The sequence below is a fragment of the Lacerta agilis genome, chromosome 8 (genome assembly GCF_009819535.1).
Source record: "Lacerta agilis isolate rLacAgi1 chromosome 8, rLacAgi1.pri, whole genome shotgun sequence".
NCBI classification, from domain to species: Eukaryota; Metazoa; Chordata; class Lepidosauria; order Squamata; family Lacertidae; genus Lacerta; species Lacerta agilis.
In genome coordinates this window covers 81269417-81296781 of record NC_046319.1, presented here as the reverse complement: position 1 = coordinate 81296781, position 27365 = coordinate 81269417, and the positions used below count along the sequence as shown (strand labels likewise).

At 48.3% G+C, this 27365-nt stretch overlaps 1 protein-coding gene across 4 annotated transcripts in view; it reads right to left on the bottom strand.

Moving 5' to 3' along the window:
• The window catches only part of PAK4 (p21 (RAC1) activated kinase 4), an 83018-nt gene that overhangs the window by 16619 nt on the left and 39034 nt on the right, over positions 1 to 27365 (bottom strand). For 2 of the 4 annotated variants that reach the window (XM_033158593.1, XM_033158592.1), the window contains exon 2: positions 5358 to 5581. In XM_033158593.1, coding sequence (XP_033014484.1) covers positions 5358 to 5561 — 204 coding nt within the window. In that variant the 5' untranslated portion in view covers positions 5562 to 5581. Of the gene's footprint in view, positions 1 to 5357; positions 5582 to 18704; positions 18915 to 27365 lie in introns of those variants that run through there. The other 2 variants (XM_033158591.1, XM_033158594.1) reach the window with 2 other exon arrangements.

Genomic DNA, 27365 nt, shown 5'->3' with positions numbered 1-27365 from the left:
TTATTATTATTATTATTAGGAAGGCAGGGAAAAGAGCTTGCAGCCTAGGCTCCCCCAACCTGCTACTCTTCTGTACGTAACAATGTTGTCTGTGTAGGCCCCTGCAGCCCGAAACGGCACCATTTTAGTCCATAATCCTGCAGACTGTATAAAAAGGGACCGCGCAGCATCACTGGAGGTGAAGACCCAAGACCAGAGCTGTCAACCTTTCCCTTTTGTTGCGGGTAATTCCCTTATTATAGCATTGGGAAGCAGCAGGGAGGATTGACAGCTACGTATATAGCATTGGGGAACAGCAGGGAGGGTTGACAGCTATGCCCAAGACCCTAAGAGCAGCCTTGCTGGATCAGGCCAAGGGGGCCCGTCCACCTAGCCCAGATGCAACGCCACTTTCCTCGCTTGCAGCTGCCAGAATTTAAGGTGCATGCTGCCTCTGATTCTGGGGGCAGGACACAGAGCCAGCATGACTAGGAGGCATTCAGGGCCTTACCTCCCCCCACCCTTACGAAAGTGAAGTGGCTGACGGAGCTGGGAAAGAGAGGAGGGCCACATCCATAGCGCATCAACGCACAAAATCCTTGCACGCGCCCTCCTCCCCCGCTGAAGCCCCTTCGGCCGACGTGGGCCGTCCTCAATGAATGCGTTTAGTATGCCAAGAGCGGCTGCCTCTTGCCCCCAACCTACACAATGCATAGCTCCACACACTGTGGAACCTCTTTCACTTGAGAGCTGTGCTAAGCGCATAAAGATTTCCTTATCAGAGAGCGCTCAGGCCTCATCTAGCCAGCTGGAAACGTCAAGAGGCAAAGATTCCCAAGAGGCAGGCTTGCCGGAGGGCGTGGGGTGGTGGGAAGAGAGGGAATGCGCTCGTGGAAGAGAGAGATCTGAGCCACAGGATCAACACAGGAGGAGAGGGATAACAGGCAGCCCAGGGGGAAAGGCTCTCACAAGTCAGGGTAAAAACACAGAACTGCAGAGTCGGAAGGGACCCCCAGGGGCCATCTAGTCCAACCCCCTGCAATGCAGCGGTCTCAACTAAATCATACACAACAGAAGGCCACCCAACCTCTGCTTAAAAACCTCCAAGGAAGGAGAATCTATCCCGACCTGATCGAACATGGTCCAGATTCTGGGCCGAGAACACTCCTAACCGCTATAACGTGCGATTACACAAGCAAACTTGGCACAAACTGGCTCTAGTCCAACGCAGAGCCCAAAGGGGCAGAACCAGGAGGTTTCTTCCGCATGGGCATGTGGCGGCAGGAGGAGATCTATGAGGCAACGGGGAGTAGGGGAAGGCTGAGTGAAAGGGGGTCCCGGGAGAAGCACAGGCTACAGACTAAGTGACACAAGCTTTGCTCCCCTCGAGAGCGGCAGATGGTGTGTGTGGTTGGACTTGCTCAGGACTTTTGTCTGACAAGAACCACACTGAAGTTCACACAAGCCGTGCAGGAGCTGTGCCTGGTGTCAAGAGAAATGCCCAAGGGCAGTGCGCTAACTGCTCCCACATGTATGGAAACTGCTCTCTCTGCAATGGCAGGTGTTTTGTTTAAAAAAAGGAAAAGGGGAGATTCTGGTATCTAAAGTCGCATGGAAGATGGGGGCAAGCCTGTTTTCTGCCGCTCCAGAGGGGACGGCCCAAACCAATGTGCTCAAATGACACATCAGGAAGAACACATCATGCGCTCAGATGACAACTAAGCATCAGGAAGAACTTCCTGGTGGTAAGAGCTATACAACAGTGGAACGGACTCTCCTTCGTTGGAGGTTTTTAAAGAGAAGCCAGGTGGCCACCTGCCAGAGATCCTTTAGCTGCAATTCCTGCATTGCAGGGGGTTGGACTAGATGACCCTTGGGGGTCTCTTCCAGCTCTACAGTTCTGTGTTTCTCAGAGCTGAACCTTCCACAGCAGGTTCTGTACCTAAGCACAAAGAGCAAGAGGGGGGAGGGATGGGCTTCTTCACACAGCAACAGCTCCAAATGCCGTTCCTGGATTTCTCTCGGGCTCGCCAGGAAACGGCCTGAAGCAGCAATGCACAGCGTGTTGCCTGGAATGAGTTTCTGAAGTGTCCTCCTGGGTAAACAAGAGGCATTTTGCAGAGGCCTGCAGAAACGGTTAAGATCCCACCCTGCAGCTGCAGGACACGGAATGGGAGCCTGGCTCATCGGAGACAGCAACAGGGGCCCCTCCCCACTGTAGCTCCCGGAGCACCCCTGGAACAACGTGCCTCGCCCTCCCCAGAAATGCAGCGCTGCGCCTCCAAGGGAAACAAACAATCCCTACAAAACTGCCGCAGCGTTTATTGGGAAGGCAGGGAGGGGTTGTTTAGTTCCCTAAACAAGGCACGTCCCAAATTCTGGGCAAATTAGGCTGCCCAGGGAGGTGGGGCAGGGGGCAGGGAGATGGGGCAGTGGTCATGGGGAAAGCAGGGAAGAGGCTTGGAAGAACAGCCAATGGGGGGGGGTGCAATCTAGCAAGACGGCTCTACTGGAATATCGCAGCTAGGACATGGGGCAGGGGGAGATTTGAGCTGGCACTTCCAACACAGAATAAGAAGGTGGGGCTCTGGCTAAGTGGCAAATTCTCCTGCCATCAGTGCCTCCCGGACCCAAGCAGACCAGTCTCATCAAGCCCCACACCAGGACTGGAACAACAGGTCTTTGGCTTTTATTCAGACCCAAGCCATTCCCTCGCTTCTCTCCAGGAAGGCCACACTGGCTGAGTCACCCTGTAGTGAAATTATACACGGAGGAGCAGCCTCTGCTGCGACCTGAAAGTCACAAGCCACTTCCTCTGTGGTCAGGGATGCGACAGGGTTTCCTCCCCTGCCTTGGACTTGGGGGCAGGGGCAGCAAGCAGGTGGCGCCTGGACGTGCCAGCCAGCAGGCTTATTTAAAAGGACAACATCCACTTTTGGCTTACAAAAATAAATGCCAAAAAAAACCCCAAACCCACATGCACACGCCATTTTAAAATGCAATATTGTTAGCAGAGCGACCAGGAGATAAGCCACATCCGAAACACCTGGACAGACACGCAAAATGGCATTCCAATCGATTTTGGTATGAACACTGAAGCCTCAGAGCAGGGTTGGTGGGATTAGTATTATAGGAACAGCATCATAACTTCCATTGATGTAATTGCAATAAAGGAACAACAAGGACAGAAAAAGACTAAAAGCATGTTGTACGTTTTGCAAATATCCAAACCCTCATGTATTGTTTATATTTTATAATAATAGTTTGTATTAGTTTTTTTATTAATAATAATCCAATATAAGTCACATTAATACAATTGTTTTATTGATTGTAGTTTCAAAATTATTGTAATCGTTAAGAGTGCGTTTCTGTTTAATTTTTACATGCTGATATTATTATTCTATACTATTCTAATTATTGTTGAATGTTACTTTATTCGATGTAGATTTCTTGTTTTAAAGCTATGTTTTGTTATCACATTTCTGTATTGCATTAGATGGTTAGAAGATGTGCACTCTTTGTTTCTTCAGCTTGTAAACCGCCTTGAATGTTGTAAGATAAAAAGACGGTATACAAATTAAAAGTGATGATGATGATGTCATGGCCAGGTTCAATGCCATGCAAGCATTTAGACCTAGCCAAGCGTCATAGAGTTGTAGAGTTGGAAGGAACCCTAGGGGTCATCTAGTCCAACCCCCAATCACAGCTAAAGAACCCCTGGCAGGTGGCCCTCCAACCTCTGCTTAAAAACCTCCAGTGAAGGAGAGCCCACCACTTCTGCCTGCCCTCTACCTGGCAGCACAAAGATTTATTTAATTCTTCCCAACACACTTTTGTTGTCCCTGAATCCTGCTAGCCCATAGAAAGCCAGACACTGATAACCTAATGCCTAAATAAATGCTTTCTCCATCAGCTAACCCTGACAGGGTTGCCTGTTACTATCTGCTCCTGGCTTGAACTAAAAGCTGAAGCAGGGCACCCCTTGCTGCCTCCTAGGCTAAGTGAAAAGACAAACACAGGCATTCTCCTTACCGCTAAGGATGTTCAAACTGGTAAGCTGTCGAGGGCGGGCTGGCTATCAGGATGAGTCCCAAACCGGCACCCCATAGTACAAGAAGTGTGATAAATCTCTTCCTCCAACCCAGGAAAACAAGCCAGAAAACCCCTTCCCCCCCACCAGACACGAACCTTTAAAAAAGCCTGCCGGTTTCCAGATCTGGGTGAATCACTGTTGACTTGAGGACACAAACCACGTTGTTTTCAGGATCAAGTTCCTGGCTTGCTAACACGCAGCTCTATACCAACCCCCCCCCCCCCGGCACCCTCCAGCAGAAGGCATTTCAAGCTCCTCCGCCTCAAGCAGAACCTCGTGATGCTTCTGAAAGAGCCAGGCGCTTCTGCCCCCAGAGGCCAACTCAGAGCTGCCTCACACATGCTGCATTTGACCCCTTGCCTGCTGCGCTGGGACTCCACTCCAACGTCCAGATTTTGGCTCTGGCGTTCAGGCCGGCCTGGTTGTCCCGCAGCTCTGAAACGTGTCAGACTTGCGGCTCACTCTCTCCCCCATCCGCCTCACCCTGACAAAAATTTAGCTGAGCTGCAAACTCATTACATGCAGGACACATACATCGCCCCACTCCACGAATGGAAGGGGCCGTTCCAGGATCTATGCCTGAACCAAGCAGTAGTTCAGAGACGACATCTCATTTTGCATGCAAGGGGAGTTTCTCACGCTACACCCCAGAGACGTGGGTCCAAAACTCCAGTCACTCCTCTATCCAAGCACAGCCCAAACGGCAGACAGGATACCGGGTGGGTGAGGGTAGCAAACTTCTGACATGGACAGAACTTGAGTCCTATAGAATCCGCTCATTAATTCATCAGAAAGAAATTCAGGAAGCTGTTCTGATGTTACGTTTAGTCTTGTGAACGCACCCCAAAGCCTTCAAGGTTACACTGCAACCGGAATCCATCACCCGGCTCGACTCACATGTCCAGGAGTTTTGCCAGATGGCAGCAAACTGCAGTCTTGGGAGATACACTGAGTTCTCAAAAACCACTGCAACCTTATGGCTGGTGACAAAGCAGTTGGGTGAAATGACCCCAAGGTTACTTTGAGGGTCTCCTCTAGCTGTTTGAAGCTCTAGGTTCAGTATGTGTGTGTGTGTCCCCACCCCCCGGCCCCAGACACTTCTTACACAGCATCAAAAGGTCTACAGTTAGCACCTGTCCACATCAGAGCAGGAATGGGGGGCTGCAGCTACCAGCTGGCCATTTTATGGCTTAATCGCTAAGCCACCGCTCAGAAGCACATTCCCATTCCGACAGAAACGTATGAAGTTCAGGTCCCACAAGAGAGCAAAGCTTGTGCCATCTACCTTCTGAGAGCCAGACTGGACGGCCGTAATGCACACTGGATCCACCAACGGCTTCGGCCGCTTGGCCGACTCCTCAATGATGCCCTGCCATTGCCTCGGCAGCCCTATGAACTTCTGCTCCTGCTGGTCATACCCCGTGTGGACCCGGTGCTCGAAGTTGGAGGGGGCGGAGATCTCAATGCGCTTCTTCTTCTTGCTGAACATGGTGATGTTGGCTAGCAGACCTGAAAGGAAACACAGAAGGCGGTTTAGAAAAAACAAAAAGCAATAGGAAATCATGGGAAAAGAAGAAAACAGGCAAATTAGGGTCGGTATAAAGCTGCTGCCGAGCTTTGGAGAGCCATGGCTTGAAATCGAAAACGGGCAACAGCTTTGCTGAAACGTCCCCCCCCCCCCCGGCACACGGTCAGGCATTCACAGACATATAGCAAACTAAAAGGGCGCATAACTCAAATGCTCTCCTAGGACCAGGCTTCAGAAATGTCGGACTACAACTCCCATCAGCCCCTGTAGCCCCAAACATCTGGAGGTTACCAGGCTGGGGAAAGGATGAGCCTCAAGAAGCCTCAAGCAAATGAAGCTCTGGCTAGTTGCAGGAGCTGGAAAAACATCCCAATCATTCCCTTCCTTTGCTCAAGACTGATAGGTTGCTGGAAACCACAGGAGGGGAGGGGCGCTCTTGGGCCCGGATCCTGCTTGCTGGTTTCCGCACAGGCATTAATTAGGCCACTGCCGGAACAGGATGCTGGACTAGATGGGCCATTGGCGTGACCCAGGAGGCGCTTCTTGACACTCTTCTGTGCTCTGCCTTGTGCTCTCTCTTCTTTTGCAGTTGCTGCACAATGAAGAAACCGAGGAAGGCGCTTGACAAATATTAAGAGAAAAGCAAGAGAAGCCATTGGTATTCAAGCTCAAGTTCTGCAATACCAACCAGCTGTTATCAGTTTGACCTGTTTGTCCATCTAGCTCTGCACTTTCTCCTCTAGCTGGCGATGGCTCTCCAGGGCCCTGCGCTCAGAGAGGGGGAGAGGTCTTTCCCATTACTTGCTACTCAGGTCTTTTTAACTGGAGGCAGGGGCGTAGCAAGGGGGGCAGGGGGGGCCCAGGCAGCGCCCCTGCTGAGGGTGACACTTCAGGCGGCGGCCCTGCCCCCTGGGCTTTTTAATTTTATTTATTTTAATTGTTTACATTTTTATATTAGGCTATTTTCGGCACTGCCGGGGTGGAGCCGCAGGGGCCGCCCGCGAGGAGGGGTGTCACACCCCCCTCACTGGCCGCCCCTGCAGCTCCGCCCCGGCAGCACCAAAAATAGTCCCCCTCTTCCAGCGGCTTTTTTCGCCGCGGCATGGAGGCAAGGGGTGGGCCAGCAAGGTGGGGTGCCACCCCCTCCTCGCTGGCCCATCCCTCTCCTTGCCCCGACTTGCGCTCCGCCAAGGGAGCCAGGGTGGCGGCTTAGAGACTCCCGAATCCGCCGCCCGGCACCCCTTCGTGCTGCGGCTTCTCGCGCAGGCACGAACAGCTGCCACACAAAGGGGTGCCGCCGCCCAGCGCCCCCGGAGGTGGGGCGTCATGACGCATGCACGGCGATGCCCTGCCCCCAGGAGTGCCTCTTGGCTTCCCGCCCCGAGCAGCCAAGGGGCTAAAAACGCCCCTTACTGGAGGCTCTGCCAGGGACTGAGCCTCAAACCTATTGCCTACATTACAAAACAGGTGCTCTGCACTGAGTTATAGTCCCTCCACACGAGAAAGAATAGAGCCACGAGGTTTCGGGGCAAGACACCTTGCAGGATCACTGCTTCCAATGCCAGCAGCGTAATCAGTGAAAACTCATTCCCAGTCACAACTCTGGGAACCCTTGAATTCTGCCTACAAAGGACTACAGAGCTGGCTGGCTGTAAACCTTCCTCCAGCGATGAAACCAAACACATTTGGAGAATCTACTCTCCTGGAGGAAGCGGAGACAACCTTTCATCCAAAGTGTTTTAAAAAAGAAGTTTGTAACTAGGTATTTCTTGAAATGCCAAAAAAAGTACACACAACTACACGAGAGCAAAGGAACAGCCCAGTGCAAGGCATGACAGAAGTATTTTTATTTATCTCATTTATTTAAAGCATTTTCAGGTTGCCTTTGTTGACATAAAACAGGACGGGAAAAAGCCTCCTCCAAGGGGAACCTTGGAGATCAATACAGCAGCACATCAAACATTCTCAAAGGGAACTCGGAGATACAAGAGCCACTTACTAGACATACAAACAAAGTGTGTTTTGAAGCGAGACTTTAGCCACGAGGATAAGGATCGGAGGGATACAAGTGAAGCTCTCTTTAATAGAGTCGGAGCAGATAATGTGTACAGGTAGTGCTTTAAAAAACCCACAGGTCTCCTGATGACATTACCATGCTTCTTAAAATATCTCTTGGCCACCAGATGCTGGGAACATGGAGGGGACGTGGATCAAGGAGATAAAGACACCCGAAGGTAGCCCTGTATTGGAAAGTTTATAATGATTTGATGCTTTACTATGTTTTTATATATGCTGTAAGCCACCCAGAGTGGCTGGGTGGGGAATAATAATGAATAATAATAATAACAACAAAACAACAACAACAACAATAATAATAATACAGTGGTACCTCTGGTTACGAATGGGATCTGTTCCGGAGCCCCGTCCGTAACGTGAAAGGTCCGCATCCTGAAGCGCTGCATCTGCGCATGATGCGATTCGGCACTTCTGCGCATGACGTCATTTTGCACATCTGCGCATGCGCGAACTGCCGAACCCGGAAGTAACCCGTTCTGGTACTTCTGGGTTTGGCAGGTTCGTAACCCATGAGGAACACAACACAGCGTTCATAACACGAGGTACGACTGTAATATAACAACAACAACAACAACAACAACAGTTCTCCTGAGGAACTCTGTGAGCTGCCCCTTCCAGAGGCATCTGCCTGGCCACTGCCAGACTCCCCACAGCAAGCCAAATATATTCTGAAAGTGGGGCAGGAACTTTCTTCTGGTCCTTTCCCAGCTTCTGCCCTACTTTTGCCTGCACACCCGCCTCAGAGCATCCTTGGGGAGAGCCTCCTCCTACTCGGAGAAACAGTTTTGTTTTGACTCATCTGTCCCACAGGTGCCTGAGCCCTCAATGACCCTGGAAAGCATTCCTAAAACTGACTGCAATCAGAAGTGCTCAGCACTCTGTAGGATCAGATCTATGTCAATCCCAGCTGACGGCTTAATCGCAAACACACAGACACATCCGGTTCTTATTGCACAACGACAGCGGCCCTCTCTTGAACCAGGGCAAGGGAGGAGCTCCAAACCACTTCCAAGAGACTCCGATCAGCGATGATGAAGAGAGCATCGCGTCACAACTTTTCCTGTACAATACAATCACGTCTTATCCAAATCCTTGGAGTTGCCCTGCAGCTGGCGGGTGAGGGGCACAGAGAAATCCCCACGTGCCCAGAGACCATGTGCTGAATGGGCCTTCTCAGCAAGCAATGCAGAGAGCTTAAAAGAGCTGCTTGCACCAGGTAACCCGAGAGGACCCAGTGTGGAAAGAGATTTTATGCTGACTTGCTTGGGGGGGGGGCAAGGCTTGCTCACTGTGCCAGCTCAAGGAGACTGGGGGGCTCATGTGAGATCTTACGGAAACACAATGACCTCACAGCAGCATTCCAGAGCCAGTGTGCTGAGTGTGTCTTGCTCCCCAAGAAAGGTGGAGAGCTTAAAAGCTCCTTCTGCACCAGGTAATCCTAAGCAGACCTGACACAAAAGAGCAGGGGTAGGCAACCTAAGGCCCGTGGGCCGGATCCGGCCCAATCTCCTTCTCAATCCGGCCCACCGACAGTCCGGGAATCAGCGTGTTTTTACATGAGTAGAATGTGTCCTTTTATTTAAAATGCATCTCTGGGTTATTTGTGGGGCCTGCCTGGTGTTTTTACATGAGTAGAATGTGTCCTTTTGTTTAAAATGCATCTCAGGGTTATTTGTGGGGCCTGCCTGGTGTTTTTACATGAGTAGAATGTGTGCTTTTATTTAAAATGCATCTCTGGGTTATTTGTGGGGCCTGCCTGGTGTTTTTACATGAGTAGAATGTGTGCTTTTATTTAAAATGCATCTCTGGGTTATTTGTGGGGCATTGGAATTCGTTCATTCCCTCCCCCCCCAAAAAAAAATATAGTCTGGCCCACCACATGGTATGAGGGACGGTGGAACGGCCCACGGCTGAAAAAGGTTGCTGACCCCTGCAAAAGAGCTTTTTTGCTTGGATCCTGAAGCTGAGGCTCCAAGACTTTGGCCACCTCATGAGAAGAGAAGATTCCCTGGAAAAGACCCAAGATGGAGGGCACAAGGAGAAGGGGACGACAGAGGATGAGATGGTTGGAAAGTGTTCTCGAAGCTACCAACATGAGTCTGACCAAACTGCAGTGGAAGACAGGAGTGCCTGGCGTGCTCTGGTTCATGGGGTCACGAAGAGTCGGACACGACCAAACAACAACAACAACAAACTTATGCCATTTCAACCAGTCTGCCTTCAATCGCGGCCGGTTGAAATCACACAAATGCACGCAGGATGCGATCGTATAATGCTAGACCCAAAAGCAGAGGGTGACACCGCAGAGAGACCTGAGGAAATAGGATTTTTCTGGGCTGCAAGGAAGCTTTGGCACCAAGGGAGATCTAAGCAGGTCTTCCCGAGCTGCTGTAAATAAGGAAAGGCCTGGCTTGTTTACATCCGTAGGATGGTGCATCCTTGAAAGACAAAGGCAGGACGAGAGAACAGGCAAACATTTTGCTCAAGGCAGACTGAAGAGCACTCAGAATCAGTACAAAGAATATGACCGAAGCGCTCAAAAGGGTTACGTATTCCTGGTATCTCACCTGCTGATCATCCACTGCCTTCCCTTCAACCAGGCAGCCTGTACTTGAAGGAAAATCAACCTCAACGGAGATCCAGGCTTAAAACCGGGTGGGGCAACATGTGGCTCCATCCAGGGTAGCAAGAGGCATCACCAGAGTTCGGGTCTTAAGTGGCCAGATTTCCGACAGGGACCTGGATCATGCAGGATGCCGGGGGGGGGGGCAGGCTGCTGTTGGGAGCTTCTGGTTGAGAACATGTGACTCCATTGTTAAAACAGCCGCACTGACTGCCCATCCACTACTGAGCCTCAGGGGCCAGCTGAAACTATTACCGGTATATTCCAAGTAGACAAAAAAAGACAATCATGGGAATAACCAAATAACAAGAAGAATCCACACCGTGAAAGATCCCTGTAACAAGATGAGCGTATGTTTATATAATAATACTCAAACCATGTGTTTAATCATTTAAGAGCAAAAACGCTCAAGAAAAAAAATACTCCCAAAAACGTTGTAAACTAATCCAAAGGAAAATTGATAACTCAACAAACTTTCCAAGAAAATTAATAACTCAACTAACTTTTCAAATCACTCCAAATGCCAAAAGTAACTTCCAAACAACCTTAACGAGTTGCCGGCTAAAAATCTCGTTTCACTGTTATGATCTATCAGTATCCTCAGAAGGAGGAAAAAGGAATTGTGTTTGTATAACTCAAGATAGCTTAATTGCTATCTAGATTTAATAGCAATTAAGCTATCTTGAGTTAAGGTTGTTTGGAAGTTATTTTTGGCATTTGGAGTGATTTGTAAAGTTTGTTGGGTTATTAATTTTCTTGGAAAGTTTGTTGAGTTATCAATTTTCCTTTGGATTAGTTTACAACGTTTTGGAGTATTTCTTCTTGAGCATTTTTGCTCTTAAATGATTAAACACATTGTTTGTTTCAGTATTATTATATAAACATACGCTCATCTCATTACAGGGATCTTTCACGGTGTGGATTCTTCTTGTTATTTGAACTATTATATTCCAGCTCAATAGCCGAGATCATCTCCAGCAGTGCAGTTGGCCGTTCCAAGTTGGTGAGGCTCGTTTGACAGCAAGAAACCAAGCCTTTAGTGTCACTGGTCCAGTCCAGTGTATCTGAAGAAGTGTGCATGCACACAAAAGCTTCTACAGTACTCAGAACAAACTTAGTTCGTCTCTAAGGTGCTACTGGATAATTTTTTTAAAAAAATTCGGCTGCGTCAGACCAACACGGCTACCTATCTGAATCTGGTCCAGTCCTGTGCAACTCTCTGCCACTAGACAGTCATCCGGCGTCTTCTGTACCAACTTCTGAACACCTGCTGAAAACATTTCTATTCTGCCAGGCCTATGGAGGCAATTAAGAATATATCCTTCCATAATGGTTATTTGATGTCTGATCTTATCCTTTTAATGGTTCTGATTGTAAGGTTTTATGTTTTGTTGCTGTAAATCGCTTTGATATATTTTATGGCACAGCAGCATATAAATATTTTTTTTTAATAAATAAACAAAATAAATAAATAAGAACATAAGAAGCCTGCTGGGCCAAGGCCAGTGGCCCATCGAGTCCAGCATCTTGTTCTTACAGCAGCCAACTAGATGCCCCAAAGGGCAACCTGCAACACCAGGACCCGAGCACAGGATCTCTCTCCCATCTTGCGGTTTCCAGCAACTGAGATTCAAAAGCATTGCTGCCTCCACCCATGGAGGCAGAGCAGAGCCATCGTGGCCATCCATAGCCCCCCCCCCTCCATGAATTTGTGCAATTCTCTCTTAAAAGCCATCCAAATTGGTAAGCCATCACTGCCTCCTGGCGGAGCGAGTTCCATAGATTAACAATGTGCTTTGTGAAGAAGGACCTCCTTTTCTCTCTCCTTAATAAATGCACATGCTGGCCAAAGTTCTGGTAACTTGATAGAAAACTGGCATTCTAAGGCCCTCCAAGCTCCGGAGGGATGTGCAGTGGGAACCCTGTTCCTTGAACAACCTCTCTACCCTGGACTGACCCATTATTAAGATGCACTGTAAACGTGAAACACGGCTGGCTTCTCTCTCCGTCTATTGAACACGCACTTTGATTCTGAACAGCACTGTGATTTCTGGTTTATGAGGGCACTGAGGCAACCCCCTTATCAGATTTCTCAGACGCAGAGGAGGGAGGGATGGATTCTGCAGTGCAGAAAGTGTTAACTCCTGACCTCCCCAGATCACTTTTTACAACACCACTTGACCAAAACAAAAGCATGGAGCAGAACGAAAGCCAAAGCATGAATGATCTGCCCTGGTTGACATTTTCGCTTTCAAGTACAAAGCGAATGCACAGAAGCGGGTCAGATTTTCATATCTCAAAGGAGAGTGGGGAAGTCTGATCCTTTGGCAAAACTGAGCACAAAGGCATCTTAAGATTGCTGCGAAGGATTTCACTGAAGTTCTGCTAGTGCGCGAGTTGACTGTGAAGGGGTACAAGGCAGAAAATGGATTCAATTCTCTAATCCACAAAACACGGATCTGGAGTTCATGCCCCTTGCACGTACAAATATCCCTCCTCTCTCACCCCAACCGAGATTTTAAAGGCCAGAGGGCTTGACCTGCAGGCACCTCTCTGTCAAAGTCGCCTCAAACCATGTGGTGTGGAAAAAAAACAGCTAAAACTGCAGCCAGAAGTCCAGGAAGGAAACTGGTGAAGTCTTGAAACAGAAGCAGCACGGCCAGGCAATTTTAAGAATGAAAAGTGTTTTTAATTTCTGAGGCCAAAAGGCAGGATATAAATGATTTTTAAAACCATTGGGACTTTACAACAAAAGATTGCAGTATGGAATGCCTCTGCTCAGGGTTCCAGCCACTCCATTCTATCCTCCATTAGAGGGCAACCAAAATGGTCCAGAAGAGGGCAACCAAAATGGTCCAAGGCCTGGAAACGATGCCTTATGAGGAATGGCTTAGGGAGCTGGGTATGTTTAGCCTGGAGAAGAGAAGGTTAAGGGGTGATATGATAGCCATGTTCAAATATATAAAAGGATGTCATCTAGAGGAGGGAGAAAGGTTGTTTTCTGTTGCTCCAGAGAAGCGGACATGGGGCAATGGATTCAAACTACAAGAAAGAAGATTCCACCTAAACATTAGGAAGAACTTCCTGACAGTAAGAGCTGTTCGGCAGTGGAATTTGCTACCAAGGAGTGTGGTGGAGTCTCCTTCTTTGGAGGTCTTTAAGCAGAGGCTTGACAGCCATCTGTCAGGAATGCTTTGATGGTGTTTCCTGCTTGGCAGGGGGTTGGACTGGATGGCCCTTGTGGTCTCTTCCAACTCTATGATTCTATGATTCTATGATTCCATTATTTATTTAGGGAGGTACACACTTGTGTCCAATTCAAGATATATTGCATTCTTTTAATTTCTCCAGTGAAGTCTATGGGAAGCTCTCTCTTCTATCCCTGGGGACAATGAGAAACAGCTTTTCAGTGTGAACCAGGAAGTAACCTATGGCTCTTTCTATCCATACTAAACATATACACCATCTATACCACTGCATTTTAGCCCCCAGCTGTCCACTACGCAGTTGTCCGGTCGTTCCCTTATCAATCTTTCAACATCCTGTGCCACTTGAGTTATGAGGGTCATTTTGAGTACCACTACAGAGTACCTCTGTAGGCTTTATGTACTTGTGTATACCTTGGGGGTTACCCACAAGTCCGCAGGGACTTCTTTCACATGTGGGCATTGTGGCTTTGGGTGCGTAAGCACGAGACTCCAGCCAGTTTAACGCAGGATAAACACAACCTCTCCCCGTTTTCCTCCATTTTGTGTTGAGTGGCCTGAGACAGGGAAACCCTCTTTCAAATGGAGAGCCAGGGTTTGACACACCGAATAGGTAAAGGTGGGATCTTTTGCAGGGTCCGCATGGAAATTCGTTTAAACAAGCAGGGCAGGTTTGGCAGAGTGCCTGACCCCAAAGCTGGGAAGGATCAGGAGTGACCTGGCAATGCCACCTCTGTGAACCCGATGCCCAGGTTGCCAGTGGCAACACACTGGCATCTAGCCAGCGGGAACAGTTCTGAGCCAGCCACTTTGCGATTCACACAGGAACCATCTGGCGGACCTGCTCTGGATCTGAACTGGTGACCTACAAAAGTTGGCAGAAGCCTTTGATCCCCTTAGCGGATCCCTCAAGAGAAACCTCAGGCTTCCTTGGCACGGCTGGAGATATGCCCTGACCCCAGATGCACTGCTGGACCCAACTGGCTGCAGGGATGTCACCCCTTAAGCCAATTAAGGTACGTCGCAGCTGCCATGTAACGTACCTGTGCCATACCTGCAAACCGTGTTCTCAGTCACAGCCTGGCAAATTACAAATGAACTAATCACGGATCCAGATGACATCTACCTGAGAGCTCTTAAAAGAATTCACACGCAGAATTGCTGGTGTAAAACTGCCAATAGCATGATGGCGTTCTACAAATTTTTGGTGCAACCACAATTGGAATAATTTGTTTTGTTCTGGTTGCCAGGCCTCAAAAGGGATGTTGTGGAGCTGGAAAAGATTCAGAAAAGGGCAACCAAAATGATCAAGGGGGCGAAGCAACTCCCATCTGAGGAAAGGTCACAACATTTGGAGTGGGGACATAATATTAAAACCCAAAAGGGTCATCCAAGCAAGCTGAATGATTCAGGGCAGACAAAATAAAGTACTTCTTCACTTTGACAAGTTAAAAAGCGGATTAGACCAGTTCATGGAGGACTTGAGTAACAAGCTACAGAAAGCCTTCTGCTTCTCATGGTCCCTCTTTCCATTTCAGTCATGAACAAGAGGAGGGCACCCAAAGGTTCTGATTTTAAGTCTGCAGCAAAACTTTCCCTCCAAGGAAGAAGTGGCTCGTTTTCCTAAGCACAAACCATGTCTTGCCCTTGTGTTCATGATTGAAAGTGAGCCTCCGGGTAGATAGCCCTCTCTTTGACCCCATGTTACAAGTTACATAGAGGGCATATGGCTAGCTGAACATCAGAATAGCCTGCTGGATCAGGCCAATGGCCCATCTAGTCCAGCATCCTGTTCTCACAGTGGCCAACCAGATGCCTGTGGGAAACTTGCAAGCAGGATCTGAGCACAAGAGCAGTCCTTCTCCTCCTCCTCCTCTTGTACCTTCTTGGAACTTGGGTAAAGGGAACAGGCCTGTGAATTCCTGCACTGGAGAATTAACCATACTGCAGCAGGAACTGCAGCAAGACCAAAAGGTTAACACGCTGGGCATCATGCTGATTTACTATCTCCTCATTATACAGGACTCTATCTTCATCAAATAAGGGACGCGGGTGGCGCTGTGGGTTAAACCACAGAGCCTACGGCTTGCCGATCAGAAGGTCGGCGGTTCGAATCCCTGAGCTAGGATGAGCTCCCGTTGCTCGGTCCCTGCTCCTGCCAACCTAGCAGTTCGAAAGCACGTCAAAGTGCAAGTAGATAAATAGGTACCACTCCGGCGGGAAGGTACACGGCGTTTCCGTGTGCTGCTCTGGTTCGCCAGAAGCGGCTTAGTCATGCTGTCCACATGACCCGGAAGCTGTACGCCGGCTCCCTCGGCCAGTAAAACGAGATGAGTGCCGCAACCCCAGAGTCGTCCGCGACTGAACGGTCAGGGGTCCCTTTACCTTTATCTTCATCAAAGTTCAAGGCGGCCGGAAAACTTTCCAACCCAAAGAGATGGTTCTTCCAACTTCCTGCACAGCTGAAGAAACACCCCTTGGAATCAACAGCTTGCAATGCTTTATTAGCTGGCCAGATAAGAGATAATTTCATTTACTATTTGCCTCTTGGTCTGCAGAACAAACAGCCTCACCTTGCTACCCGGAAGGCAAAACACCAGCCTACCCGAATTGCCAATATCCTGTAATTGGCAGTCTTGAGGATATTGCTAATCAGAGCAAGAATATGAGCACTTAATCCATATTAACAAAACAATAACAATTTCATAAGGAGGATGTTTGTTTGGGGCCTGCCCATAATCTGTCCAGGTTGCCAGACGGGCACTGCCCATCTGCAGGTCTGGAAGAGTCCCATGTCCCTGGCTCACCCAGCCTTTTGATGTGAGCATCACAAGGTGTCAGCAATCCTGTACAGGAACAAATGCTAGACATTTGGGGCTGGTCCCTAGAAATGTCCTGAACATTCCAGATTGGCAACTGCCGATCCCAGAGCCAAATCCAGATCCTGGAATAGCACCGGTTGTTTCACACTCCCTGTTGCGAAGGGGTGGCAGTGGCAATAAGCCTAGAGGGCACCCTCCCACTTTGCAGGATGGCGAGGGAGACCTGGCTCACTATATCTCTCCCCCACCTCAAGTAGATCTCCTGCAAAATTAGATGCAGATGGGGGCAAACAAGCACTCTGCCGGAGAATGAAAATTCAGAAATCTTCACCAATAGAACAGCCAAGTTGTGCATCTAAAACAGGCTTCCTTAACCTCGGCCCTCCAGCTGTTGGTTTTTTTGCCTACAGCTCCCATGATCCCTAGCTAGCAGGACCAGTGGTCAGGGATGATGGGAATTGTAGTCTCAAAACATCTGGAGGGCCGAGGTTGAGGAAGCCTGATCCAGAAGAAAAGGTACAAATTAAGCCAATTAGCAAATTAAGTCAAACTGACATAATTTCCTCGGCTTCTACTAGCCGCTGGGGTGGGGAAGACCTATCCTAAGCCTCAATTTCTTAACTGGAAAGTCTCACCTCCGGCTACTGAATCATCCCCAGACATATTAGTGACCCCTGAAATTTGATGCCCTCCCCAACAAGAATCAACGTATGCGCTAGAACAGCCAGCCAAATGGCAAGCATATATTCTCACAGAGAAATCTGAAAAAACAGGGGAGCAGACAAGTCTTGTTAAAAGGATGCCTTTTTGTGCGCTATAGCCATTTTGCTTCCTGGGTTGCTAAATTAAAGAATGCGTATGGGATAAAAGCCTTCCAAGTGGAGTAAGTAACCACTTCTCCTATTTCTGTGCAGCCGCCGTCCAGTTTCCAATGACACATTACAGCAGGAACAGCCACTAAACAGCAGAAGGCTTGCAAAAGCTGCTTTGAAGACAGCACCAACTCGATCTCCGAGGGCTGAGCTTGCACTTCTCAGGTCCCTTGTGCTTCTTCTGTGGCATTCTGCTTTTTCCACACCCTGAAAACCACCAGAATCATAAAGCCCTTCCCTGACAAAAGAGCTCCCAAGCCACGTCTCTCCAACACTCCTTCCATCCAGCGCAGCCCAAGAGCTAAGACAGCTAACTCTCAGCCAAAGCCAACTCCCAGCCTCACTCCTGCTCTGCTCTTTAACTTGTGGTGCGAATAATTCAATGCCTTAAATTGTCCCAGAAAACAAGAAACAGTGCCGTCTCTGAACCGCAACAGAGGAATAGTGCCTCCTCAACAAACAGCACAATCTTCACCATGTCTACTATCCATCCATCAACCTTTTATTGGCATCAAACAAACAAACATACATACATACAAAACAGAAGCGGATTAATACTTTCACAGTGGCACAGATTAGAAGAGAAAAGAGACAAGACTCCGCTGACCATGATCACATCTCTGGGACTCCTGATAACTCAGACGACTGCAGAATATTACGACGAGAAAAGAGCAAATGTAGGTATTGAGCTACCAATTTGGTAAGCTCCTGGTTAGTCCCCGTTAGTAGGAAACGTAAGACTTCCCGCTCTGGTCTCCTTCTAGGGATACAGAGCTGGTCCAGGAATTGCTGGCGGAGATCGTCGTAAAGTTTGCAGTGAAAAACCATATGAACAAGGCTTTCTACCTGGTGGTCATCGCATGGACAAATCCTCTCACCCTCTACCCTGCCTGAGAACCTTCCGCATAGGAGGTTCGATGGATTTGCATTGAACCTGGCCAACAAAAAAGCCCTTCTTTCTGGGGGGGGGGGTTTTCCAGTAGAAAATCAAGATAATTACAATTTGTTTCATGTGCCCACGGAAGATGAAAATAAAGAGGGGAACATGTTTTGCCTGCTGCCTCTATGAGTACTAAGAGCTAAGTCCTACTGAATTCAATGGGGATTGCAACCTTAGGCTCTAAGAAGTGCCAAAACTGCCCAACTGCTGGCCCGACAGCAAGACCACAAAGCGGAATAATATACAGTACCAGTTTTCGGCCGAACACAGATCTTCAGCAGGCAAAAAGAGCTGACAAACTCCAGACCACGCCGGTTACAACTTCTAAGAGATACAGCATCTGAGCCACCCGGGAAGGATGCACACCCTCCTTGCCTTCCCTGGTAATGATTACGAGAGCACAGCTCAAGAATTTCCAGACGGGTGGCCATGTTTAGTCACAGCTAAAGAAGAAGAAACTACAAAGAGGATTGCAGAGAAGTTTCGCTACCGAGAGATCCAGCAAAAAAAGGGCTCTCAGTGTTACTGGTGCTGAACAAAGCAGTGAAGATGCAGCCAGACTTACAATCCCATTCCTCCTCGTGAGACTTCATCTTGGGTTTGCTCGGCGCTCCTCCACAGGCTGCAGCGTCAAAAAGGGAGTAACCAAGACTAAGCTCCTGTTTATGACTTTTGGGCCCATCCTCTGTTCAATTAAATGGCTGGTGACCCCTCCCTTCTCCTCAGTCCATTGGCTGGGTGGAAGTTTCCTTACATCTGCTGCTTGGAAGCACAAACCCTGCCTGGCAGGCCGTCTCAAGGGCCACTCCCAGAGACCACCAAACAGCTCAGAAGCCTCTTGCACACACCTTAAAGAAGTGTTTTCCAGGCCCAGAACTGGCCTTCAACACCAAGGGGCTAAGTGATCTGTTTTGAGCCTCGCAAAAATAATGCATCCCAACTAGCTTCCAGGCTCCGCTCAGCCCTGATGTGGCAAAAATGTGTTTGGGTTGGACACATGTCCCTTTCTGCATCCCACCCTCAATTCAACAGAACACGACCACCTTTGCCCTTGTTCCTAAAATCACTAGCGCTCGCATGGCACACCCACAGTGCCCTTTGGGGCAGTGAAATTACCGAGGGGGGGGGGTACTGAAGTAGATTATCAGACTTTGAAAAGTTGGCATCACTGGATCAACTGTGTTGAATTACCGTATTTTTCGCTCCATAAGACGCACTTTTTCCTCCTAAAAAGGGGGAATATCTGTGCGTCTTATGGAGCGAATGGTGGTCCCTGGAGCTAAATTGCCCAGGGGCCAAAAGAGGATCATGCTTTTTATTTTACAAAGAGAAAAGGGGGTATTGAAAGGACCCGCTCAGCAGCTGATCAGCAAGAGATCGGGAGAGAGATAAGAGTTCCAGCTCCCTTTCAGCCCCGCCCTCTCGCCCAGGCCTCCTTTGTTGAATGTGCTGCAGAGGGAGGCTGTTTGTTTCCCCAGCGACATGTGACTGGCTGATTAGATTATCTGTCTGGAAACTGTAGAAAAGGCTCCCTTTCCTTTAGAAGCTGCAGAAATGTGAGTCCAACCCCATAAAAATGGGGCTTTTCCTGTTTGCTTTTCCCTCTTTGGAAAAGGAGCTTTGCTTTTCCCCCTTTGCAAAAAAAGCTGCAAAACTTTTAGCCGATCCTCAAAAAAAAGGGCTTTTCCCTTTGCAAAAAAAGCTGCAAAACTTTTAGCTGATCCTCAAAAAAACAGGGCTTTTCCCTTTGCAAAAAAAAGCTGCAAAATGTTTAGCTGATCCTAAAAAAAACCAGGGCTTTTAGAGGAGGAAAACCAGGAAAAAAAATTTTCCTTGTTTCCTCCTCTAAAAATGAGGTGCGCCCTATGGTCCGGTGCGTCCTATGGAGCAGGAAAATACGGTAATTAAACTAAGTAGTTTTAATAGGATTTTTAATAAATGTGCAATTAATTGTCTGCGTTTTGATTTTTTTTGTGTCATTATCTTTCTTAGTGGATCATGCATAATATTTTTTATATACAGTAGGGTAGTAAGGGGCCCTGGGGAGGAGTTTATGGAACCAAGGAGGCGGGGCCCCAAAATGGGAACTGCTGGCACTTAGGGAAAAGAGTACAGCGAAGGCACCTACCTGTGGTCAACCAACCTACCTACCTACCTCCTTTTAAAAACAGCCTTCCCCAACTTGGTGCCCTCCAGATGTTTTGGACTGCAGCTCCCATCTTCATCAGCAAGCACAGCTGTGGTGGCTGGGACCAATGGGAGTCGAGAGTGCATCAGGAGGACTCCAGGTTGGGGAAGACTTGCTGCAGAAGTTTCCTGCTGACAATGATTATTTTCCTTCGGGCCAGAAGCATTCCCCCACCCCAACACACACACACACACACACACACAGAGAGAGAGAGAGAGACAGACAGACAGACAGACAGACAGACTACCTGTACGGCTCCATAGCTGTGGAGCAGCCACTCCCCGTATGGAGTGCCAAAAAGAAAGTCCAGAAGCAAACAGGGAACAATTACAGCAGGCGGATTAAATGGAGCTTCTTCTTTGGTGGTGGTTACTGATTACAGTTGTACCTTGGTTCTCGAATTTAATCCATTCTGGGAGTCCTTTCGACTGCCGAAACGGTCCGAGAACCAAGGCGCGGCTTCTGATTGGCTGCAGGAGCTTCCTGCAGCCAATAGGAAGCTACGCCGGACATTTGGTTTCCGAAAAATGTTTGAAAACCGGAACAATCACTTCCGGTTTTTGATCGTTCGGTAGCCAAAACGTTCAAATTTTATGGCGTTCGGATTCCGAGGTTCCACTGTACTGCAGTGTAGAGCGCGATAAATACAGTTACCCAAAGAGCAAGGAAGGTAACTGCAAATATCCTCGCAGTATTGCTGGGTTTTACTTGTGTGCCCATTTTAATTTTAGATCTAACATTACGTTCTTGCATTTTATGATTTTAACCTCTGTCCTGTGAGCCGCCCAGGGAGCTTTTGGCTCTTGGGCAGAACAGAAATGGAAACATGTGCCTACATTTGCAATGGGGACCTTATAGGAAGCTGCTCTCCGCAAATGCAAAGCACTAGGCCTGAGCTGTCTGCTCTGAAGAGCAGCAGATCTCCATGATCCCAGATCGAGGGAGAACTTCCCAGTTCTGCTCACCAAGTACATCTTGGTTGGAGCATGCTCTGGAGTAGACATGGGGCCTTCTGCATGCACCGGAACCGGGATGTGGGTCTTGCAACCGGAGTCAAGGGAGCACTCTTGGGGTTTCCTAATACTCTAAGCCTGTTGTCTTTGTCCATGGAGTTCTCTTGGCAGGGATACTGGAGTGGCTTGCCAGTTCCTGGACCATAAAGAAGGCTGATTGCTGAAGAATTGATGCTTTTGAATTATGGTGCTGGAGGAGACTCTTGAGAGTCCCATGGACTGCAAGAAGATCAAACCTATCCATTCTCAAAGAAATCAGCCCTGAGTGCTCACTGGAAGGACAGATCCTGAAGTTGAGGCTCCAGTACTTTGGCCACCTCATGAGAAGAGAAGAATCCCTAGAAAAGACCCTGATGTTGGGAAAGATGGAGGGCACAAGGAGAAGGGGACGACAGAGGATGAGATGGTTGGACAGTGTTCTCGAAGCGACTAACATGAGTTTGGCCAAACTGCGAGAGGCAGTGGAGGATAGGCGTGCCTGGCGTGCTCTGGTCCATGGGGTCACGAAGAGTCGGACACGACTGAACGACAACAACAATACTCTAAGCAGCCTAGGTTTGGGGTGTGTGTGTGTGTGTGTGTGTGTGCAGAAGACAACTGCAGGCAACTTCACTTTCCCCCAGAGCTGGGCAACAAAGGGAATATTATTTATTGTGTCTGTCAGCCGCTTAAATAAATGGAAAGCCTCAAAACAGCAAAAGACCAAGTACACAAGCTGACCAGAGCTCAGCAAATCACCATTTCTAACGTTTTCTACCTGTCCTTCAAACTTAGCCGACACCTCTCTCAGCACCTTGCAATTAAAATAACCCGTTTACATGAATGAGACATGAGCACCCAGGATCAAAAAGAAATTAGCCAGCGTGGTGTAGCGGTTCGTGTGTTGAACTGCGATACATGGTTGACCAGGGTTCAAATCCCCTGTTGGCCACGAAGCTCTCACCTGGTGACGCTGGGCCATTCACATTGCCTCTAAGCTTAACCTACCTCACAGGTCCAGTTACAGGTAGGTAGCCGTGTTGGTCTGCCATAGTCAAAACAAAATAAAATAAAAAATTCCTTGCAGCAACACCTTAGAGACCAACTAAGTTTGTTCTTGGTATGAGCTTTCGTGTGACTTCTGTTTCAGTGTATCTGAAGAAGTGTGCTTGCACACGAAAGCTCATACCTAGAACAAACTTAGTTGGTCTCTAAGGTGCTACTGGAAGGAATTTTTTTTATTTTATTTTGTTTCTACCTCACAGGGTTGTTGTGGGGATTAAAGGAGGAGGGCGAGAGCCACGTACGCCACTCTTGAGCTTCTGGGAGAAGGAAGTGGGATATAAATGCCATGAATAAATAACAAGTAGCCACAAACTAAAAATACTAGCTGTGTGCAACCCCCACAGTGTTACCTGCCCAGGGGCTTCAGAGATACCTACCTGGTGCTGCCCATGCCTGCAGCGCTCCTCTTGAACCCATTCTCTCTCTCACACACACACACTCAATCTCTGGTCATGTGACCACCATTTGGGCCCAATGAAACTTGCTCTACTGGCCCCCTGTTGACCCAGACAAATGGCAAAGGGAAAAACATTGCTTGGGGGCCCCTTTGTACTGTGGGAAAAGCCAGGAAGGAACCACACCACTATCCCCTTAAGGAGTGTATTAGCAATTTCACACCATTTGCATTGCGTTCCCCACATGGGCTGTCTAAACAAAGGCGGAATTGTATCTGGAAGTGAAAGGAAGCCCTCGGCCACTCCTGCTACAAGATCAACATATGAAGCATGAGGGGGGAAAGACAAAGACAAGTCTATTATCTGTTTGCATGCCCAGCCCACCTCTCTTATAACCCTTCCACCGCCACATGCTCCCCGATGCTTCTGCGCATCATTCTGGAGGGGTGACCTAATGTAACAGAGCAATCCAGGGTCGGAAAGCGGTACCCTCCCTTCTCCCGTCCCTCCGACCCATCCCAGTCGATTGGCAGAGGATCCATGAGGGAATCTGGCCTGCTGGATCTCCACAGAAGAGCTCTGGGTACGTTTGCCCTCAAGTCCCACCGCTGGCTGACCCCAACAGGTCACAAGGGTCGCTTTGAAACATGCTTGTGTGGGTCTTTACGAGAAGAACTAACTAGCACTCAATCCACACCCATGCTTCAGAAACATAGCATTTATTTGCTGCCCTACCTGCCTTCGTGGAAAGTGGGCTGGTTCCAGTTTCCCTGGCATTTCCACCTGCCTGTGCACTAGAAGCAGGTATGGATCTTGCTGAACTACAGTTCCCATAATCCCCTGACTGGGGCCAATAGAAATCAGAGTTCAGCAACTTGCGAATAGCTGTGATTCCTGCATTGCAGGGGTTGGACTAGATGGCCCTTGGGGCACCCTTCCAACCCTACACCAGTGTGGTGTAGTGGTTAAGAGTGGTAGACTCATAATCTGGGGAACCGGGTTCGTGTTTCCACTCCTCCACATGCAGCTGCTGGGTGACCTTGGGCTAGTCACACTTCTTTGAAGTCTCTCAGCCCCACTCACCTCACAGAGTGTTTGTTGTGGGGGAGGAAGGGAAAGGAGAATGTTAGCCGCTTTGAGACTCCTTCAGGTAGTGAAAAGCGGGATATCAAATCCAAACTCTTCTTCTATCATTCTAGAGCTGATCTTGTTTATGGCACTATTGCAAAGGAGCACTGTTTTCTTCTTCAGTCCACCTTGATCAGGCATAGGCAAACTCCGGCCCTCCAGATGTTTTGGGACTACAACTCCCATCACCCCTGACCACTGGTCCTGTTAGGTAGGGATGATGGGAGTTGTAGTCCCAAAACATCTGGAGGGCCGAGTTTGCCTATGCCTGACCTTGAGCATATTCTCCCCTCAGTGTCATGGCGGTGTCAGGTGACTGGCAGGTGGACAGACCCACCCACCCATCAAAAGTGGGTTGGGGTTGGGGGAAGATCAGGATCTACCCTGTAGCCCAGGTTTCCCTATGCGATTTAAGATTAAAGCTCCAGGCAAAATCAGATCCCTCCACTCTCCACTTTCGGATGAGCCCAGCCCTCATAGGAATTCCACAAAAGGAGCAGGAGAGAATCTTATCAGAAATGCCCGGAGGCTGATGAAAATGTAGATTGCCAAAGCCTTTTGAAGAAGACAGCAACACATCCAGGCAATGGCCAGTGTGAAGGAAAATTTCTCCTGACCCCAGATGCTGATGGGTCAGAAAATGCAATAAACTACATTATAAAATGGAATTTTTAAAAAAAGGGGGGGGGGAGCTTAACCGAAAGAAATGCAATAATATCTTCAGTCTCCAGGTGATGCTGGAAATATCCCAATCACTGTATCCCTATCACACATTCAGTGTGCTTTACAATCCTGATTAGATTTACCCCTGCGTTGACTCTGACATTTTGTTCATTAAAAAGGGAGAAATTCTCCAAGTTTTGCACCAAAAGAAGGGAGACACACAGTTTCTACTGCAGAAAAAGTAGGCTGGAATTAAAACCATTAATGGGAGTGATGGGAGACGGAGCAAAAGTGTAACCACCACTGAAAAAGTCGATTTTGGAAACTGGAATGTAGTAGTACATCCCTTGCTCAGACAGACAAGGTTGCCATGGGTAGAGCGTGGGCTAGAATACCATTTTCAGTTTTTTGTCTATAATCAAGCCATATATAAATTTTATGAAATAAATAAAAGCTTGGTGAGGTCCTTCCTATTTTTGATTCAAATGAAGAAGCAAGTCTGGTCAGACGGGTGATATGATAGCCATGTTCAAATATATAAAAGGATGACCTATAGAGGAGGGTGAAAGGTTGTTTTCTGCTGCTCCAGAGAAGCGGACACGGGGCAATGGATTCAAACTACAAGAAAGAAGATTCCACCTAAACATTAGGAAGAACTTCCTGACAGTGAGAGCTGTTGGACAGTGGGATTTGCTGCCAAGGAGTTTGGTGGAGTCTCCTTCTTTGGAGGTCTTTAAGCGGAGGCTTGGCAGCCATCTGTCAGTAATGCTTGGATGGTGTTTCCTGCTTGGCAGGGGGTTGGACTGGATGGCCCTTGGGGTCTCTTCCAACTCTAGGATTCTATGAAAAAGGCAGCTAGAAGATCCCCTATTGATCTTGTTGTTGTTGTTGTTGCATTTATATCCCACTTTTTTCTCCTTGGAGCTCAAGTACTTCTGCCATTACAGTGGTGCCTTGGTTTACAAATTTAATCAGCTCCGGAAGTCCGTTCTTAAACTGAAACCGTTCTTAAACCGAGGCGTGCTTTCCCTAATGAGGCCTCCCGCCGCCGGTGCCCTTCCACCATTCGGCTTCCGTTCTTAGACCGAGGCAAAGTTCGCAAACTGGGACACTACTTCCGGTTTTGCAGACTTCGTAAACAGGGCTGTTCTTAAACCGAGGTACCACTGTACTAGGTGCCTGGTGAATATGGGCTAGCTAGCCAATAGCGATCCTCCCAGAACATTAGGTAAAAATAATTAATTTAGAATATTTTTTACTCCGCCTCACTCATCTTACTTGTTGCATTTTATTATTCTATGACTTAAAAGAGATTATTTTTGACATACTGTGAAACAATTTTCTTGCTGTGCAATGAAAACATATTGTTGTTGTTGGCGTCCGTCTGTCTTGAGAGACAATGGAGTGCGCCTCTGGGGGTGAAGTCAAACCGCTGCGTTAGCAGCACTTAAGTGACTTCCCGGGGCGCAAGCCTGGGCAGTGTGTCTGGGGGTCCTGGTCTGCCCAGATGACAAGACCCCTCCTTTGGATCATGGGATCCAAGGGAAAGCAGAGCAGTGCGTTTGGCACCAGTTTGGCTGCAGGAGTTGCCAGAAGAAGAAGAAGAAGAAGAAGAAGAAGAAGGACCTGCAGCGGAGGAGTTTGGATTTGATATCCCGCTTCATCACTACCCGAAGGAGTCTCAAAGCAGCTAACATTCTCCTTTCCCTTCCTCTGTAAGGTGAGTGGGGCTGAGAGACATCAAAGAAGTGTGACTAGCCCAAGGTCACCCAGCAGCTGCATGTGGAGGAGCGGAGACGCGAACCCGGTTCACCATAGTACGAGTCCACCGCTCTTAACCACTACACCACACTGGGTAGGGTTATCTGGAAGTCCTACCCCATCCACGGGTCTCTTATCTGAGAAAGGGATGTGGATGGCGCTTTGGGTTAAACCACAGAGCCTAGGGCTTGCTGATCAGAAGAAGAAGAAGAAGAAGAAGAAGAAGAAGAAGAAGAAGAGTTTGGATTTGATATCCTGCTTTATCACTACCCGAAGGAGTCTCAAAGCGGCTCACATTCTCCTTTCCCTTCCACCCCCACAACAAATACTCTGTGAGGTGAGTGGGGCTGAGAGGCTTCAGAGAAGTGCGACTAGCCCAAGGTCACCCAGCAGCTGCATGTGGAGGAGCGGAGACGCGAACCCTGTTCACCAGATTATGAGTCTATCACTCTTAACCACTACTCCACACTACATCACACTGGGAGTATAAGGCGCCATCCAACTGTCTTTTGAGGAAATCCAGCAAAATGTTAACACTACACAGCAGGGACAAAAAGACTTCATTAAATGGTCAAACAAAAACCTCCCTTTTCCAGTTACAGGTAGGTAGCCGCGTTGGTCTGCTGTAGTCGAAACAAAATAAAAAATAAAAAAATTCCTTCCAGTAGCACCTTAGAGACCAACTAAGTTTGTTCTTGGTATGAGCTTTCGTGTGCATGCACACTTCTTCAGATAATAATAACAGCAACTTTTGATTTATTAATCACCTTCTCAACCACCATCTCAAGGATATTCAAGAAGTGTGCATGCACACGAAAGCTCATACCAATAACAAACTTAGTTGGTCTCTTAAGGTGCTACTGGAAGGATTTTTTATTTTCTATTTTGTCTCCCCTTTCCAGGTTTTGCACCCTCTCAAAAAGGGCAGGGGGTTGGACTGGATGGCCCTTGTGGTCTCTTCCAACTCTATGATTCTATGATTCTCACAGGGGAGGTCAATCTGCAGCCTCAGATCAATTACAACCCCCATTGCA